Genomic DNA, 18,308 nt, shown 5'->3' with positions numbered 1-18,308 from the left:
AATCAAATAACCTTATTAAAAAGTGGGGTACAGATCTCAACAAAGAATTTTCAACTGAGGAATACTGAATGGTTGAGAAGCACCTAAAGAAATGTTCAATGTCCTTAGTCATCAGGGAAATGCAAATCAAAATAATTCTGAGATACCACCTTACACCAGTCAGAATGCCTAAAATCAAAAACTCAGGTGACAGCAGATGCTGGAGAGGATGTGGAGAAAGAGGAACGCTCCTCCATTGCTGGTGGGACTGCAAGTGTGTACAATTACTCTGGAAATCAGTCTGGTGGTTCCTCAGAAAATTGGACATAGTACTACCTGAGAACCCTGCTACACCACTCCTGGGCATATACCCAGAAGATGCTCCAACATGTAATAAGGACACATGCTCCACTATGTTCATACCATTCTTATTCATAGAAGCCAGGAGCTAGAAAGAACTCCGGTGTCCTTCAACAGAGGAATGGATACAGAAAATGTGGTACATTTACACAATGGAGTACTACTCAGGTATTAAAAAGAATGGATTTATGAAATTCCTAGGCCATGGATGGACCCGGAGGGCATCATCCTGAGTGAGGTAACCCAATCACAAAAGAACACACAGGATATGCACTCACTGATAAGTGGATATTAGCCCTAAAGCTCCAAATAACCAGCATAGAATTCACAGACCACATGAAGCTCAATACGAAGGAAGAACAAAGTGTGGGTACTTGGATCCTCCTTAGGAGGAGAATAAAATACTCACAGGAGCAAATATGGAGATAAAGTGTAGATCCAATAAAAAAATGAAGATAGAAAAGGAGAGACAACTTCTCAATTTGAGCAGGAATAACTATAGTTCTTTCATGATGAGACAAGAGCTATAAATACCATGATTAATAATAGTATTTGAAAGTTATCAACCATCATTTACAACATCAATATCATTGAGGGTAGAGTCACATCATATGGTCCTGTCTTGTTTCTGACATTATCATGCTACATTGACAAATAGTTTTATTAATTTTTTTTAACTCCATAACTCCTTTAGGAGACCAATTTCCCTACTTATTTTTTCTTTCCTCTTTCTGAAGCCATCAGCATGAGTGCACCACATGACTTTACCGTAGAAGACTGTGCCTATCTGTAGTTCCCTAGATTACACCTTTTAGAACCTCTCAAGAGTATGTAAATAAAGGACGGATCCAACACGCCCAACAGGTAGATAAGTACTCAACAGTGCCATTGGTGAGATGTTTCTAAGCATTTATTAAGAATCCATAAGAGAAAGTGAGACAGAATGTCCTTTGGAAAGGCTGAGGCCAGTTATTCATCTCATACTAGAAAATAGATGTTCAAATGTATGGAAATTATGTTCAAATTTCCAATTTTCTAATATTATTTTTAAAAATCATGTTTTCACTGTTTTTGTTTTGTTTTTAGAAATTTATGTTTAGTCAATCAAATATGGTTGGAATCTGGAATGTATCCCAAGAATATATTGTGTAAAATAATTTTTATTTAATACACTCCCCTGATGTCACCCCAGCCCAAGTTGAAAGCCTGACACCACTCCTGTATGTCAGCAGTTGTTTCTCTCTCTTCTACTACTCTTCACTTGTGTATCCAGCAAGATTAACACCCCCACCTTCTACTTTCACCATGCCTCTCCTCTGATTTAGAAACAGATCCTCACAGCCAACTGAATGCTATCCAATTTTTTTTCTCGAAATTCCAACTTAGCTGTGATCTCTCCTCACCTTGCCATCCAAACCTAGCTCCAGGTATTTCCCAATCCTCTCCGCATTCTCCTTAGCCTTCCTCCTCTGCCTGGACAGGAGTGGTACACTGCTGCCTCTACACTTCCTCCACTATCTCTGCCTTAACCATGAGGGACCTTGCCTTCTAGCTTTGAAGTTCCTTCCCTCTGACAGGAATCACCTTTTGTCCCTCATGACATGCAAATCCCCCCTGCTGTCCTCCTGCTTTATGACCCTTTCCTATTCAATCCATGGGGCTATCCATTTCTGTATACTTGCTTATCTGTTAAAAAGAGTCAACATTTTAAAAATAAACAATAGTTCTTAAATTTAATTTATTTTGTGATTTGCATATAACTTTTGTTGGAACTGTTTCCCTTTCTAGTTGACAATACAGTAATGGTACATGTTACTTTTTTGTGGTAATTTAAGAGTTGAAAAAGCACTGTTTGTATTTATTATCTGTTATTTTTAGTAGTCCCTTAGTATTTCAAAAATGGAGTGCCATGATATGCTTTCTAGCATTGCAGCAAATTTTACTACTACTGAAATATTGTTTTCATTTTACTTCTTTTGAACGCCCTATAATACCATAATTCAGCTTCTTGACTGAAACTAGTAAACTTCATTTCAGTCAAATTAAGTTGAATAAACATACTAGATATACTTGGTTAGAAAGCATGCTTCAAATAAAATCATACACATGAGTGTTTCGCCTGCATTTATGTCTGTGCACCACATTGTGTGCAGGGCTCATAGAAAGTGTCAGATCCTGTGGAACTGGAGTTACAAATAGTAGTTAGCAGCCATGTGGATGCTGGGAATCAAACCGAGATCTTCCTGAAGGGCAGTCCCTGCTGCTTAACTGCTGAGCTATCTCTCCAACCCCAGAAAGTACTTTTATGAATTATAATTGTTTTTTTATTGCCAACTTTTTGTTGAAGTATTCTATACACACAGAAAAGCACACATGGCACCCTGCATACAACATTGATTCAAACCAAAGTTCCCTTGGGGAGCCAGCACTCAGAAACAATGCATGACCAAGACCGGAAATCTACCTTTATACTCTCTTTTACTTACATAGAACTATTAGTATTTTTGGTTTTTTGAGGTTTGAAAAACACAGATTAATTTGTTATGCTTTGCTCTCTGTCTAAATGAAATCATCCAACCTATGCATTTGAAGTGTCTGGCTTTATGAGGTTTGTTTACAATCTTTCATGTAGTTAGGAGTCAGCCATTGTTGATGTATACTATTCCATTGTATGAATGTATACTACCGTTTGTTTCTCCACTGTTGGTGTATATTTCAGTATCACCCAGCTTGATTGATTCTGTTTTATGCTCTTGAGCATGCTAAGGCATGCCACTTGTCAGTCGTATATCCTAACCTCTCTGTGAGTGGGAGCAAGAGTAGAATTTATTCACTCCTAGAAGATGCTACCTTGTTTTTCCAAAGCTGTTTTCAATCCTATCACTAGTCTATGAGTGTTGGCTGTTCTTTATCTACAACAGCAGTTCTCAGCCTGCTGACCTCCTTGGGGGGTCACATATCTAATATCCTGCATAGCAGATATTTACATTACAATTCATTACAGTAGCAAAATTACAATTGTGAAGTAGCAATAAATATAATTGCATGGGTGTGGTTCACCATAGCACGAGGAGCTATACTAAAGGGTCGCAGTATCAGGAAGGTTGAGAAACACTGCTCTACACTAGTCATGATGTTCTCTCTCTGATACTTTAGCCATTTGGGCAATGTGCATGTGGTCGTTAGTTTTAATTTAATCACACATGAGTTTTTCTTTCTCTCTTTTTAAAATTGTATGTACAGAAAAAATATGACCAGAAATGATGTAGATTTATTCTTTCAGCATGTGGTGACAGTTATGGAATATAAGCCTTTTAGACTTAGCTGCAGATTCACATGAAAGTGTAGAATCCAATTAGCAATGGTCACTATGAGTGATTTTTCTTGACACTGGCGATTGGGCTGTCTCTGGTGATACCTTCCTGTTGACATCTAGCTGGAATCCCCAATGTCTTTGTGAACTCCACCCATCCTTCCATTCAGTTATCTAACTCTTGATTTATTAAGTTATACTAATGCCTGTGAATTGAGGATAATTTCACTTATATTTTACTGGTAGCTTCTTTGGAGTTCTTTCAGTTACTATTTTTGCACACTTTGGTTAGCACTGGCATTGCTTATCAGGTTTATAAAGTGAAAAAGCAAACATTTGAACCCCACTCCTGCCCATGGTGAATACTCATTGCAAGTGAAAGGGTTTGAAATCTGCATGCTAAGTCTCTAATGTAGTTCTGATTGATTTTCACAGCCTCCAAGACATTCTATGGGCTTAAAGTAGTAGATAATTAGCGTCTAATTCCACTCCTCTCCCCTGTGGTTGCTGAGTGAATCGTGGTTATTTTCTTGCCAATATTTTGTCTCACTCAAGTTTAGGCCAAGACATTTGCTTTCTTATGGAATCCTGAAGCTATACTTTTTAATTGCTATAAAATCAAAGAGGGTGACGTCAGTCTATTAAGTTTCAGAAGTTTGTCCAGACTATATGGTTAATTACAATAAAAATTAATTATGGCTTAGGAATAATAAAGATTTATTCCTTTCTATTGCAATGTGCCTTTTACAAACCAACGCCTTCGGAAATGAACCAAGAGAGCAGTGCAACAGGTTTCTGGACCTGTGAGGACTTCCAAGCACTTCTGTTGTGGTCTGGACCTCTTGAGTGATGCCCTCAGCCATCAGTGATGAATTGCATGCTAGGGGTCTCTGTGATTGAGCACTTGGAAGCCCTTTATCCTATTGTATCCAGATGAAGAGTACCTACCTCAGCTTTGTTTGTTCCCTTGGTAGACTGCATATTGATTAACATATAAATTATAACATATGACATTTAGTCAGGCTTCTAATGCCAATGTTGAGTATATTTTAATATTCTCATTTAAGCATACTTCAGAAAATGAACTTTATCTAATTTCTTTTGCATTCCCAAATATCTCCTTAAAAAGTAAGTACTAAGTGTAAACAAATACGTTTATAAATAAGAAAGGTTTAAAATACACATGCAGTGTAAGTCTGTGTGTCAGCTTAGAGATATTTTCTGCAGGTATTTTATTGATTTTACTCTTCACTTTCTGTTTTTATATTGCATATTACTGTTATGATACATTTTAATAATTTTTCTATAAAACTTTATTCTTTTCTCATATATTACACCCTGACCACAGTTTGCTCCTCTCTCCCCTCCTCCAAGTCCCCCCTCCCCGTCCCCTCTCTCTAAGAGCCACTCCTCAGATTTTCTCCAGAAGATGGTAGGCTTCCCAGGGATATCAATCAAACATGGCATATCAAGTTGCAGTAAGACTAGGCACCTCCCTCATGTTAAGGCTGGAGGAAGCAATTCATTAGGAGGAAAAGAGTTCCAAAAGCAGGCAAAAAGAGTCAGAGACGACCCCACTCCCAGTGTTAGGAGTCCCACAAGAACACTGAGCTACACAATCATAACGTATATTCAGATGACATAGGTCAGACCCATACATGCTCCCTGATTGTTGGTTCAGTCTCTGTAAGCCCTGAGTAGTTATTGTGTGGGGCAGTTTTTGGTGATGTCCTTGACCCTCTCTAGTTCCTGTAATTCTTCTTCTCTCTCTCCCACAAGACTGCCTGAGCTCTGCCTAATGTTTGCCTAGGGTCTCTGCATCTGCTCCCATCAGTTACTAGATGAAGCCTCTCTTATGATGATTTTGCTAAACTCCGGTCTGTGAGTATAGCAGGGTATTAATTAGGAATCATTTCATTGGGTTCAGAAATAGAAGGAGTCAAGGAACTTATTCCTCAAAGCTTCCGTCAAAATCAGAGTATCAGCTTATAGGTAAAACTGCATTCTCTTGATTATTCTAATAGGAAATCATGTACTAGTGGAGATAAACTGAATAAACTTGTATAGTATCTTAATTTGTTTATTATCACATATATTGTCTCATACATTACATTTCAACTGCATTGTGATCATTTATAATAAGTAGCATATTTTGTCACTGCAGTAAATCTCAATTATATACTTAGATTATTTTAGTTTCTCCCTTTCCTTTAAATTTCCAAGGTTATAAGCTCTTCAAAGTACTGTGTCAGGTACTCTTAACATTACTTTATGTTAGCATTTCTGGTCACAATTGATTAGTTCACCAGTGATTTTAGTTTCTAATTTAGAAGCCTGAGTTTTTATAGATTTACCTTCTCATTTGCATTGTATATTAAATTTCCACTTAACAACTTTACAACAAGCTATCTGTAGAATCTGTTCCCTGCTCTTTTCCATGATCATATAATTCTTCATTATTTCTCTTTATTATGTTTTAACGGCATGTTTGAACTACCATTGTTGTTCTTCCCATCTGAGTTGGTCCCTGACAATCCAAAAATCCATTATTCATATCCTTCCACAAACTTGAATGAAACATTCTGTTTCTAAAATCCTTTAGTGACTTTCATAGTTTTTTTTTTTTTTAAGGATAAGGTCTTTTATTTTGGATACTCTTTCTACCCTTGCCCCTTACCAGTTTCACCTGCACCTCGAGCATGGACTCTTTAGAGTCCTCAGATTATCCCTGTTTCATTTTCACAGCCTTGGAACTTTTCATTCTTTCTGCTCTAAATCCTCTTCCTCTGCTTGTCCATTGGCCTCTTACTCATTCTTCAATACTTAATGTGTTTGATCAGTCACCTTTCTGGAAAAATAAAACAAAACAGTATTAACTATCTTCTGTGCCTGTCAATTTACTCAAGGGACTTTTGATCAACTATTAGAAAAAAGCAGTAGAAAGAATGTATGTTTTAGTTACTTTTCTCATGGCTGTGACAAAATAATCAATAAAAACAACTTAAGGAAGGAAGGGTTTATTTTGGTTCACGACTTGAGGGTACACATTGTAGTGCAGGGAGGTCACAGCATCATTTGAGGCAGCTGGTCACATTACCTACACAGTCAGGATGCAGACCACCATGGATGTTGGAGCTCAACTCATTTTTCCTTTTTATTCAGCTCAAGGTTCCAGTACATTGGATGGGGCTGTCCATATATAGAATAGGTTTTGGATTCCTAATTAAACCTATCTGGAATCACCTTCATAGACACACTTAGAGGTATTTTCTAAATCTAGTCAAGTTGACAATGAAGATTAACCACCACACTTTGTTACCCTAACTTCGGATCAATCATGCTAGCACATGTTTTGTAATTGGTTATAGATCAGCAAATAGCAAGAAGCATGCTTTGTCACCTGTGTATATTTACTACAGGTTTAAAACGACTGACTATATCTTATTAATACACTCTGATAATTGTTTTTAAAACAAGCAGAAATAGGGCTGGAGGGATGGCTCAGTGGTTAAGCGCACTGACTGCTTTTCCAGAGGTCCTGAGTTCAACTCCCAGCAACCACATGGTGGCTCACAACCATCTGTAATGGGATCTGATGCCCTCTTCTGGTGTCTCTGAAGAGGCAATGTTACTTACATATATAAAATTAATAAACCTAAAAAAAAAAAAAAAGAGTTAAACCAAGCAGAGGTTATGTTGGTTCTAAAGTCCTTACCAGGCAACGACCTGAATGCTTTGTTTTTCTCTTCTCTCCTCTCGCTCTTCATTGTCAGAATGATCTCCTCACTCTGTTTCATGCTGTTCTAAACCTCTTTCTGCTCAGCCTTTTGGGTGCTGATTGGTCTGGTTTCTAATTTGAGCCATCGCTTTTCTTGACTTCCAAGCTATGGATTCTTAGTCTTCCCTTCGCTTTCCCCCTCAGGACTTCTAAGTTTACCGGTGTTGTTTTCCATGGCTCTCTCTGAAATGACGATTTAGATATGGGAAGCAATAAGCTTTCTGTAATTTGCTAAAGATGTTTGGCAGCCGCTGAATAATCACCTATAGTAGTGCTAATGTTACCAATAACATTTAGATTGTTACATGAATTGAAGGTCCTTTCTAAGATTAGAGCGAATCTGGAAAGAGTTAGTGAGATTGCTGTGCCTGGTGCCAGATTTTTAAAAGCAGTGTGATGTTGTAATTTTTTTCATTCTCTATAGAGTTTCCTGATGATGGTATCTGCAGTGACGGCTCCTCTCCTAGACTGCCCAAAACACACGTTGTTCTATTATTAATGCCTCCAGAGTCAGTGCAAGCTGGACTTTTAAAGTCCTCTAAGTGTTTACATTGCACATGTATTTGATACTCTACTGGGTAGCATTTGAATGTACATTTCATAAAGGTCCTTGGAAATTTCAAGATTAGGGATTTATTTATTTACTGATTCGTTTTTGGAATGCAAGGGTACATTTTGTTTCTTACCATATCTATGACACTGATGGACAAGAATGTTAATTCTTTATTTTGGGTATTTTAGTTTTTCAGTTGTAAATAAGAGTGAATTTATTTACCATTCACAATAAAAATCAATAACCAAAAATTATGGAGTTATTTTATTATTTAAAACAATTATTAAATTTAAATATAATTAGATAAATAGAGATTGTGAGATTTATCAACTTCTCTTTAAAATCAACACACATCAGAACAGAGACATATTAAAGCATTTTTTAATGTGAAGTATCGGCAAAACAGTGAAGTTCTCCTGTGACTTGTGTATGTGAAAATAATCCAATGAATATGTCAGTCAGAGTGCATGCATATCAACCTGGAAACTTGGAAACAATTAAGTCATTAAAGCAAATGTTTGCAGTGCCAATCAGGCTCTGTCTAATGTGTGGGAGCCTCAACCAACAGAGTAGGGTCTCTTTGCATTATATGGTCTTAATTAGTGATGAAAGAATTATAGTCTATTGACTAATAAGGTTTTTCCATCTCATTAATAAGAGCATTTCCGTTGTGAATTTGAGCTAATCAATCATTATTAAAATTTTAAAGCATCTAAACAATTTCCTCTCTGTTTTTTTCTAGCCTCAGGAAACACATCAGAGCCAACTGAATTTACATCTTAAGTAGAGAAAATCAGAAAACTGTATAATCAAAATTATGCCAACAATTTTGCTGTTATCTTTAAATTTTTAAGATTGACCTTTTCTGGGTCAAAATAGAATAATTTGTTGTCTTCCCTTCCTTCCTTTCTCTTTCTTTCCTTCATTTGCTTGTGTTTTTTTGTAGAATCTAAAGTTTCTTTTAATGGCCAAAAAGAAACATAATAGCCACACAGAGAACTACATTCATCCTATAATGTTACAGTAGTCACATGCAGAGAATTTCAGCCATATGCATAGAATTTCTATGTTGTTTTCAAATTATATTAGAAATATATTGCTGAAAATGTGACTACCAAACTTATGGGGCATAAGAAATATTGAGTTAAAATTTATCACATTCTGAGAATGGAGCTTAGTATGTAAGTGCTCTTTAAGGGGTAGCCATAAAAAAGTAAGCCATTTATGATTGAGGTTCCAGAATCCAGTAAGGAGGAGACATCTTGATTCCATCCCTTGACCTCTCAGTAACATGCTTAGTCTTTTGAGGTCGCTGTGTTTATATCTTCTTCTAAAGAATGAATTTTCCTTTCAGTTAGATCTAATCAGTTGAATTTCCTTTCTAAATCAAGAAGCAGATTCTGAAATTGCCAAGAAAGTCACATCATACCTGCCTCTTTTATGTGAGGTTTTTAGATACTTTTACAATAAAAAGTCAAGTTTGATTACTTAAAACACACATAGCTCTAGAAAAGAGATATACATCTGTAAATTATTCTTAAACATCCTTTCCTATCTCCCTGATTAAATTCTAAACTACCTTTCTGCATGCTGTGTACACATATATGTATAATTCTGCATATAATTTCAGACTCTGAAGTCATATGTGGGTTCATAGTTAATAATTCCAAATTGACATGGCATGACATTCTCTCTGTCTGTCTATCTTTCTCTGTGTGTCTGTCTGTCTGTTTGTCTGTCTGTCTGTCTCTGTGTGTGTGTGTGTGTGTGTGTATGGATGAACAGGTGAAACAGAAAGAGAGAAACACTCTGGGCATAGAGTCTATAGCTTCAATAATTCTCCTCCATTCTTTCATAGAGAGCCTGGATATTTACTTATTTAAATAATGTGTTATTTATAGACAGCCTGAATTTCTTCCTGCTTTTAGGGTATTTTAGGGTATCCAATAATGAAAGCCTAATTATTGTATGTATGTCATATGAACACACACATACACCTGTCTGTATGCTTATATATCTAATTATGTATTTAAAAATCACCTCCTTTTTTTTTTTTTAAAGAAAAAGTAAGAGTGAAACTGGGGTGGCTGAAGTCTGAACTCTGCCTATTCTAAACCAAATGATTTAACGGCAAAAAAATATATGATAAAGTCAATCTTCTGCATTTTATTATTTTAAATAAACTGTATTTTCTGGCAAGTTGGGTTTCTTTTATCATCTCTAGCTTGCAAAAACTGTGACATAAGAATTTTATGAAGATAAATTAGTGAAATATACTGCGATAGTTTAAAATAACTAGCGGGGATGACTTCACTCTCCAAGCATGTCTGAAGTGCACGTCTGTTTTGTCAGCTGCTGCGCGCTAATGTGGTTCTGTCATGCAGGAAGTATGGCAACTTTAAATAAGAGTTAGGTGCTCACTGAGTTGACGTGAACCCCAGAGTCCCCACTGAGTCCACATTTCTTTAAAATAAAAAGAACTTTATTGAGAATATAACTCAAGTATCATGAAATTCCCCCAAGTGAAGCACCCGATGTGAGTTCATGCGTGATCCTTTTCATATGAGCCATCAGCGTAGCGTTTTCAATGTCTTTGTGTTCTCTTCATTACTGTTGCTGAGATAAAAGTCCATGATGAAAGCAACTTTGGGAAGAAAGTCGAAATGTCCTGGACTTAGAACAACCATCTCACATCCATAGACAACAGCAGAGAGAAATGTTGGCATACATGTTCACCAACAAGTTCACCTTCTCCACTCTCACACCGTCTTCCCACATCAGAATGTAATCAAGACAATTAGTCATCCCACAGATGTACCCAGAGTCCAACCTGATCTATACAGTTGAGCTCTCATTGAGACACTTATTCCAGGTGACCCTAGACTGTGTTAAGTTGATAATTAGAGCTAAACTGCAGACCTTTTGAACTAATAATCTTCTGTAACCCGTGTGAGCTGGATAAAATTTTAGATGTACCATGAACCATTTTTACATTATTCTTTTCCCATCTCTGTCTGTCTGTCTGCCTCTCTTTGTGTGTGAGGGGAAAGAGAGAAAGAGAGAGAGAGAGAGAGAGAGAGAGAGACAGAGACAGAGACAGAGACAGAGAAAGACAGAGACAGAAGAACAAAGAAATATAACACCATTTGTACTGAATGAGCAAATGTACTTGTCCATGGCATGTACTCATTGTAAATTTTCTACTTTGAATAGGAACTCAATACATGAAGGGTTATACAACTGGATATTATCTGTAAAAGATCCTCTCAAAAGACTTGAAGATGTAACATGTTTTGATTGACTCATTAAAGTCTTAAACTGTGACATTCGTTCCTTTCAACACTCTCAGTGAACACATCCTTAGAAACAGGCACAAATTAAGCAGACTCTGAGCAGTGTTGTATAAAGCCTGGGCATCAATCACTCATCTGCAGGGGTCTCCTTAGCATGCATCTGGACATTTTTATCCAACTTAAGTAATCTAATCGGTCAGCATTCTTGGGGGCATTCCTGGGGGCATGAGCAATGCATTAGCTGTCTATGGGCATATGCACAATAAATCATAACCTGGACGTTTCTAGGGTCAGAATAAAAGGAAGCTTACTCCAGAGTTGATCTCTGAGCCATTATTGAATGCTCTCTAAAGGGTATGCTCAGAGGATGACATACATCCTGGTGGACTGGAATGCTAGCAGGACATGATAGCCTTAAATGTTACTATGTGACCTCAGTCCCTCAAACTGTACTTCGGGCACCTCGTTCTGATTGCCTCCTTTAGTTATCACAGGGATGTTCATTAGCTGTTTAGGGGCTTTGAAGAAAATTTGGAATTGTGGTCTCCATGATATATTACAAGGCATTAATGACATTGAACGCAGACCAAAGGATTCTGTTGATGGTCTAGAAAAGCCTATCTCTCTTAGCTAGGTCAGAGGAGGGTCAGTGATGCTTACCAGCACTGTAGTACAGCATTTTGACAAAAATCATTGTCTTAGAAATGAGAATTTCTGTTTTTTCAACAGAATAGGGAGGGCAAGAACATTGGGACCCAAGGGCACATGTTGCTTTGCTGCTAATTTTGTGACTTACAAACTTTGGCACAGATAAATAACTCTCACCCATCTCTAAAATAGAGATAATTGTGCATGGAAGTCCTGTGCCAGGGTTTCTGTGCAAATGAGTGGGAAGCTCTGGGAGCATCGCAGGGACACCTGCTACGTGGAGGCGGTGCATCACCAAGCGCTCACAATTAGCCAAGGATTTCCTAGAGTAGACTGGCTGGTGAGCGTGTCTGTCAGGGGTTATGTTAACTATTAATTGATGCAGGAGGGTCCAGATTACTGTGGGCAGCACCAGCAAGGTGAGCACAGGAGTGGAATGAGTGGGCTAGCAAGCAGCATCCCTCCATGTCACTCAGTTCCCTGTTCTGACTTCATCCCATGATGGGCCGAGACTTGGAAGTGTAAGCCCAATAGGTGCTTTCCTCCAAAATGTTGCCTCTTGTTAATGTTTTATCAGAGTTTCAAAACATCAAACTAGAACACCCCCCGAGCAAAAGCACCAAGGTTCTGCTCAGTAATATGAGCTCAAATTTCCCTTTCCTATCTCATCAAAATGTCACGACACCAACCACTTTCAAGAATTAAACAAATGTGTGCACTTAGGCAGGAGTATCAGTCATGGTATAGGCTATAAAGTCTTTGAACCGCATTAGCATCTTCATGAACACAAGGAGTTTAAGTAAAAAATGTGGCTTGTTGAGCCAGAATAAGTCTGGGAAGATTAAAACAGTGCAAGAACTCACTTCAGATATGATTTTTCTCATCTATCAAATAAAGGACCTGGATTCATCAGTCTGTCCCCAAGGCCCATTGTACAGATAAATTGCTAGGAATAACTAGAGAACAACCTCTACATTAAAACCTTTAAAGTGCCATCAATGGCTCCCTAGTGGCTTGAAAAAGTACTGTGTTGATAGCAACGCACAGCCCAAAGACTCTCACTTCATTCTATTTCATTTCTTTTGTCATTATAATAGATCATTCCCAACCTCACAAGAATGGTCCCCACAGTCAGACAATTAGTGATGTTTTCCCTTTATATCTGGCAACCCGAGAAGCCAGAGTCCTCAGGGCGCATTCTGTAGCTTGCATTGATACGTTTTTGTTCACATGTTGATAGTATCTGTAGTTCCTCATAACTGGAGCTGCATCTGTTTTCAATTAGACTTTTCTTAGTAGTGGATAACAGAGTGATCCGAGGCTCCTGGTAGAGTCTGCACTATGTCTTTCCCAAGAAGGATTGTTATGATACAGGGTAATCTCTTTGTGAAAACCTCATAAATGTTGTGTTGATGAATTGAAAGTGATATTAAACGTGTCTAACACCAGCTTATATTCTACAGCATCTGAACACACTTGCCCTAGGAAAATGCATCTGCTTTGAGGAAGGCCATCATTTTCCCAAGAATGCTTAGGACTTGGATAGGTTTCCTGTAATGTATAACCTTGTTACATTGGATTTGAAGGCTAGATGTATTTGTGGAAGCAACACAGAGACAAACTGCTAACTTACTGGAGGATATACATGAAAATAGATTCGCTATGTTTCTACTTCATAGAATCGCTTCATTATTAACCTGGAGATGTTGGGAGCTTCTTTTTTTGTTTTGTGCTTCCTTAAAAGTATTTCTTACAATTGGGGTATTAAATAAGGGGGTTTCATTCTGACAGTGTCTCATATTCACCATCCTAACACCATCTCCTGTTCGTATCTCTTCCACGGCTCTCTCCTCCTCAATGGCCGTGCTTCTACTCAAATGTCTTATGGGAATATATTTTGCATATGACTCATCCCCCTTCCCATCCTCTCTTGCTTCACCCTCCCGTTGGTGCCCTTCCTCCTACACCAATAGTCCCCCTTTCACTTTCATGTCTTACAGACTCTTTCTTTTAAACGCTAGATTCTATGCACCGATGAGAAAAGTGTAATATTTATCTTCAGCGATCTGACTTGTTTCACTTGGTTCAGTGATCATCAGTTCCACTCCTTTCCCTGACAATGTCTTAACTGCACTTTTTTTTTCAGCTGTAGGAGATTCCAATGTGTATAAGTGCCACACTGTAGGAGATTCCAATGTGTATAAGCTCCACTCTGTCTTTATCCATTCATCGGTTGATGGCACACAGGCTTGTTATTCAGCGTAGTTAACAGTGAACAGTGCTGTCATGAACATAGGATTCCAGGAGTCCCTGTGTTATGCTTATCTAGATGTATTTCAGATAATGGTAGCTAGATCATATGGTGGTTTTCGTTCCTAGGACTTTAAAACAGAATTCCTGTACTGATCTGTACAGAGGCTGCACTAACCTGCAGTCTCCCCAGCACTGTATGTGGCTTCGTTCCTTCTGTGTCCTTGATAGATGGGATGGACTGGGAGTGGCACTTGCTTCCTAAGCCTTACCCACCTTTTAGCTGAGGACCAGTCATGACCACGCTGGACTTTTCTGAAGGACTGATATTCTTCTATTGGTTTGCTTAACTTCTCTCCCTCCTCTGACTTTAAATGTTTTTATTATTGCCTAAATTTACTGACTGCTTTCTCAGACACTAAATTAGTCCTTTGTGTTTTCTGAAAAGAAAGCAAATCTTTAAAGCCTTTTTAGTAAAAATGTCATTGCTGATTATTACCTCATATGTTCTAGAGATGTCAAATATTAGCTACATTTGGCCTGGTTCCTGTTGTCATGTGGGGAGATTTGATGAGAAGGACCAGTCATACTTTCATATTCAATCATGAAAGATTGCTAAAGCTCTTCAAATACCAGCATCCGCTTCTTTGCAAAGTTGTGTTGGTATCTATGTGGAAAATCCAGGTGCTTTATGGGGTTAAACTTGAAGGAAATCTGTCTATCACTTGATTTATGGAACACATGTTCTTTTGAACTCGTTCATGACAGCATGACAGTTTTCTTTGAAGTACATCACTTTCACTCTTTAAGAATGTTAGTAATTTTCAAGAGGAGCTTTGTGATGAATTTGAAAGGTCTCAGCCTGGCTTATGGAACCATATTTATGATACTTCCAATGTTATTCTTTTACATTTTAATTATGTACACAACTTAATGGTTTGCATGGTTATCTGTCCATCCATTCATCTATGTACATGTATGTGTGTATGTATGCCTTCATAAAGGCAATGTTTAGTAAATAAACCAAATATCTGCCACAGGGAGAAGTACACACACACACACACACACACACACACACACACACACACACACTTGTCCTTTGTTCCCCTTTCCTTCCTCATTGCCCTCCTGTTTCTCTCATTTCCTCACCCACTGTTCCCTTCCCATGAATCTTATAGGCTCCTTTCTGCTTTTCTGTCATATATGCACGAGTGTCTGTGTATTTAAATCTAGAATCTACATATGAGAAAAACACTGTCTTCCCTTCCTGCATTATCCTTTCTTCCCATTTCCATATATCATTAGACATATTTATCACCTGAATGGTCCATGTTCAAGTTATATGTGTGTGTGTTACATGTGCATACATAAAACAAGCTAACAGATATGGAAGTAGGTGATATTTCTCCTTGAGTTAGGCTGAGTTTTCTTTACACAATAATCTTCCACGTCCATCCATTTTCGTACACATGGCACACTTGTATTTGTTTTTACTCCGGAATAAAACTTCACTAGGTCTGCGTGCCACACTTTCTTTCTCCATTCATCTTGGTTAGAGTGAACGGTGCTACAGTAAAACTGCATATACAGCATCTCTGCTGTGTGCTGCTTTGGATGCTTGGCTTGTCTTTTATCTGAACACTTCCCTAGACGGAGTGAGTCACTCCTGTTTGCTCCCTATCTGCAGTACTCTGGTGCATTTGTTCACAACCTCCCTGCCACCTACTATGAATTTGCCCTTTCCTTTATTTACATAAAACACTTGTCTTTTATAGATTGTTTTATCTGTCTATAACATTTTTATTGAAACAGATATTTGGGGAAGTCTCTTTGTTAGGGTTTCTATTACTGTCATGAGGCACCAAACCAGGCAGATCTTATAAAGGAAAACATTTAATTGGGGCTAGCTTACAGTTTCAGAGGTTCAGTCCATTATCAGCATGGCGGGAAGCATGGCAGTGTGCAGGCAGACATGGTGCTGGAGGAGGTGAGAGTTGGTCTGCAGTCAGTGGAACAGGATGATGCCACTGGACATGGCCTGAACATGTATGAGACTTCAAAGGCCTCCCTTAATTGAACCACTCCCTATGGCCAAGCGTTCAGACACATAAGTCTATAGGGGACATACCCATTCAAACCACCACAGGGAGGCGGGAACTAATATTGTTTTAGTGTCAGTTTTGTGGGAGTGGTGTGATGGTGCTTCCATAGTTCAATAACATTCCTTGTTTCCCCCTGCATTCTCTTACTTAAGAAGCCTTTAGTATCAGTAGTGGCACTATGTCTATAATCCCATCATTTTGCAAGTGGAAGCTGAATGATCAGGGGTATGGTAAGCCTTAATTTTAAAGTGAGTTGAATGCCAGCGGTGATACCTGAGACATTATATCAGTATGCCAACAAACAGAAGACATGATTTTGCCATTATTACAACCAATCTCTTACCATTAATACACAGGCCACCTTTAGTATTTATATCCCATGCCATCTGGTTTTAGATGACTCAGAGAGACACAGGGGATCTTTAGCCCTGAAGCAATGTCAGGAGTATGTATGGAAAATAAATGCTATATAATAAAAGCAAAAAATTCAGTCGATACCAGTGTGGAAAAGAAAAGCTGTTGCTAAATAAACAAGCATATATCCATCAATACAAAGTACCTGGGAGAGAACTTTAAACAGCACACATTTATTCTTAGGGCTAGCATAACTGTGTCACACTGCTAACTATACTAATATGTCTTCCGCTTTTCCATGGTCTTTAGGAGAGAAACAAAATGAAAAGGATGTTTTAATAGGAAGTACAGTGTTCAATGTTTGTTGCTTGGTTCCTTAGCTTGTGCCTGTTTGTACTGAAATGCAATTATTTCTTTGAATTTTTAATGTTTTAATAGAACATTTTAAATATTTTAAAATTTCATATTTGCTTAGAATCTGTTCGGTTTGGGATAGCGTGCCTCATTGCAAGGTGAGGCTAAGAAGTTAAGGGGCATATCAACTATGGATGTGACATAAATGTGACCAAGACTGAGAGCTGAGTTGTTGTTGTTGTTTTAATGTGCCTAGAATGAATAAAATCCAGAACGCATGGTTTTTTTTTGTTTGTTTGTTTGTTTTGTTTTGTCTTTCGCGACAAGGTTTCTCTGTATAGCCTTGGCTGTCCTGGAACTCACTCTGTAGACCAGGCTGGCCTTGAACTCAGAAATCCACCTGCCCCTGTCTCCCAAGTACTGGGATTAAAGGCATGTGCCATCACCGCATGGTCTTTAAAGACAGATTCTCTCTATTTTTCTTCACATGTAGAAGATTGTTTTAAGGTCCCTTTGGGTTTCATCCCATGGCGTTTAACCATGAAGTTTAATTGTTAATCCTAATCCAAGCCAGAAAACTTGGAATTGGAGCGCAGGTTAACCTAGCGTTTTACTGCGGGACTACAGCACACAGGTAGGGTGAGGATCAGCTAAGCCTGGAATCAGCACAGGAAGAGCCTCAGAGTCAGGGCTTTACCCAGCTAAGCCCTGAACCAGAAGTGAGGGAACCTCTGAAGGTCTCAGGTGCCGTTCACACGTTTCTTTTCCTTCCAAAGGTGTTGAAGTGGGTGGAAGAAGCTGTGCAGGCCTCCAAGGTTCACCTCTTATCCACCGATCATTTGGAGCATGCTGTGAATACTTGGAAAATTCCTTTTGATCCCAGCCTCAAAGAAGTTACTGTGTCCCTGAGTGGCCCGTCTCCTGTGATTGAAATTCGCAATCCTTTCGGTGAGATGAATCAAATACTGATTATTAAATATGAAGAACAGGGAAGGGCACTTTTTGCACACTTACTTCAGCTTTATGAATAAATTCAAAGCATTCATAAGTGACTCTAGATGTTTGGAACGAGAGTGTTATTAGTCGTGAATGTTTTTGAATTAACACGAGAATGAACACGTTAAATTTTCTCATATTTAAACAAATTATATGAATGAAATGTACTGTAGTTAATTACCTACACAGAAAAATATCTAACATAACACATAGAATGTGTTCTATAATAATGTCGTAAATATCATTATTTCAGTATTGGAGACTGGACTCAGTTTCTGATATATGCTTATCTAGTGCCTTACCCCTGAACTATGCCTTTTGGTCAATG

The 18,308-nt window shown here is 38.2% G+C and overlaps 1 protein-coding gene across 2 annotated transcripts in view; it reads left to right on the top strand.

The window, feature by feature from the left end:
* Hmcn1 (hemicentin 1) overlaps positions 1-18,308 on the top strand; it is a 435,732-nt gene that overhangs the window by 160,258 nt on the left and 257,166 nt on the right. For both annotated transcript variants that reach the window (XM_029475879.2, XM_021160385.3), the window contains exon 5: positions 17,761-17,932. In XM_029475879.2, coding sequence (XP_029331739.1) covers positions 17,761-17,932 — 172 coding nt within the window. The remainder of the gene's footprint in view (positions 1-17,760; positions 17,933-18,308) is intronic.

Source organism: Mus caroli, unplaced genomic scaffold (genome assembly GCF_978045245.1).
Source record: "Mus caroli unplaced genomic scaffold, Mus_caroli_1 scaffold_1, whole genome shotgun sequence".
NCBI lineage: Eukaryota > Metazoa > Chordata > Mammalia > Rodentia > Muridae > Mus > Mus caroli.
The sequence above is the reverse complement of the archived record's forward strand: the minus strand, read 5'-3'. Positions and strand labels throughout refer to the sequence as shown.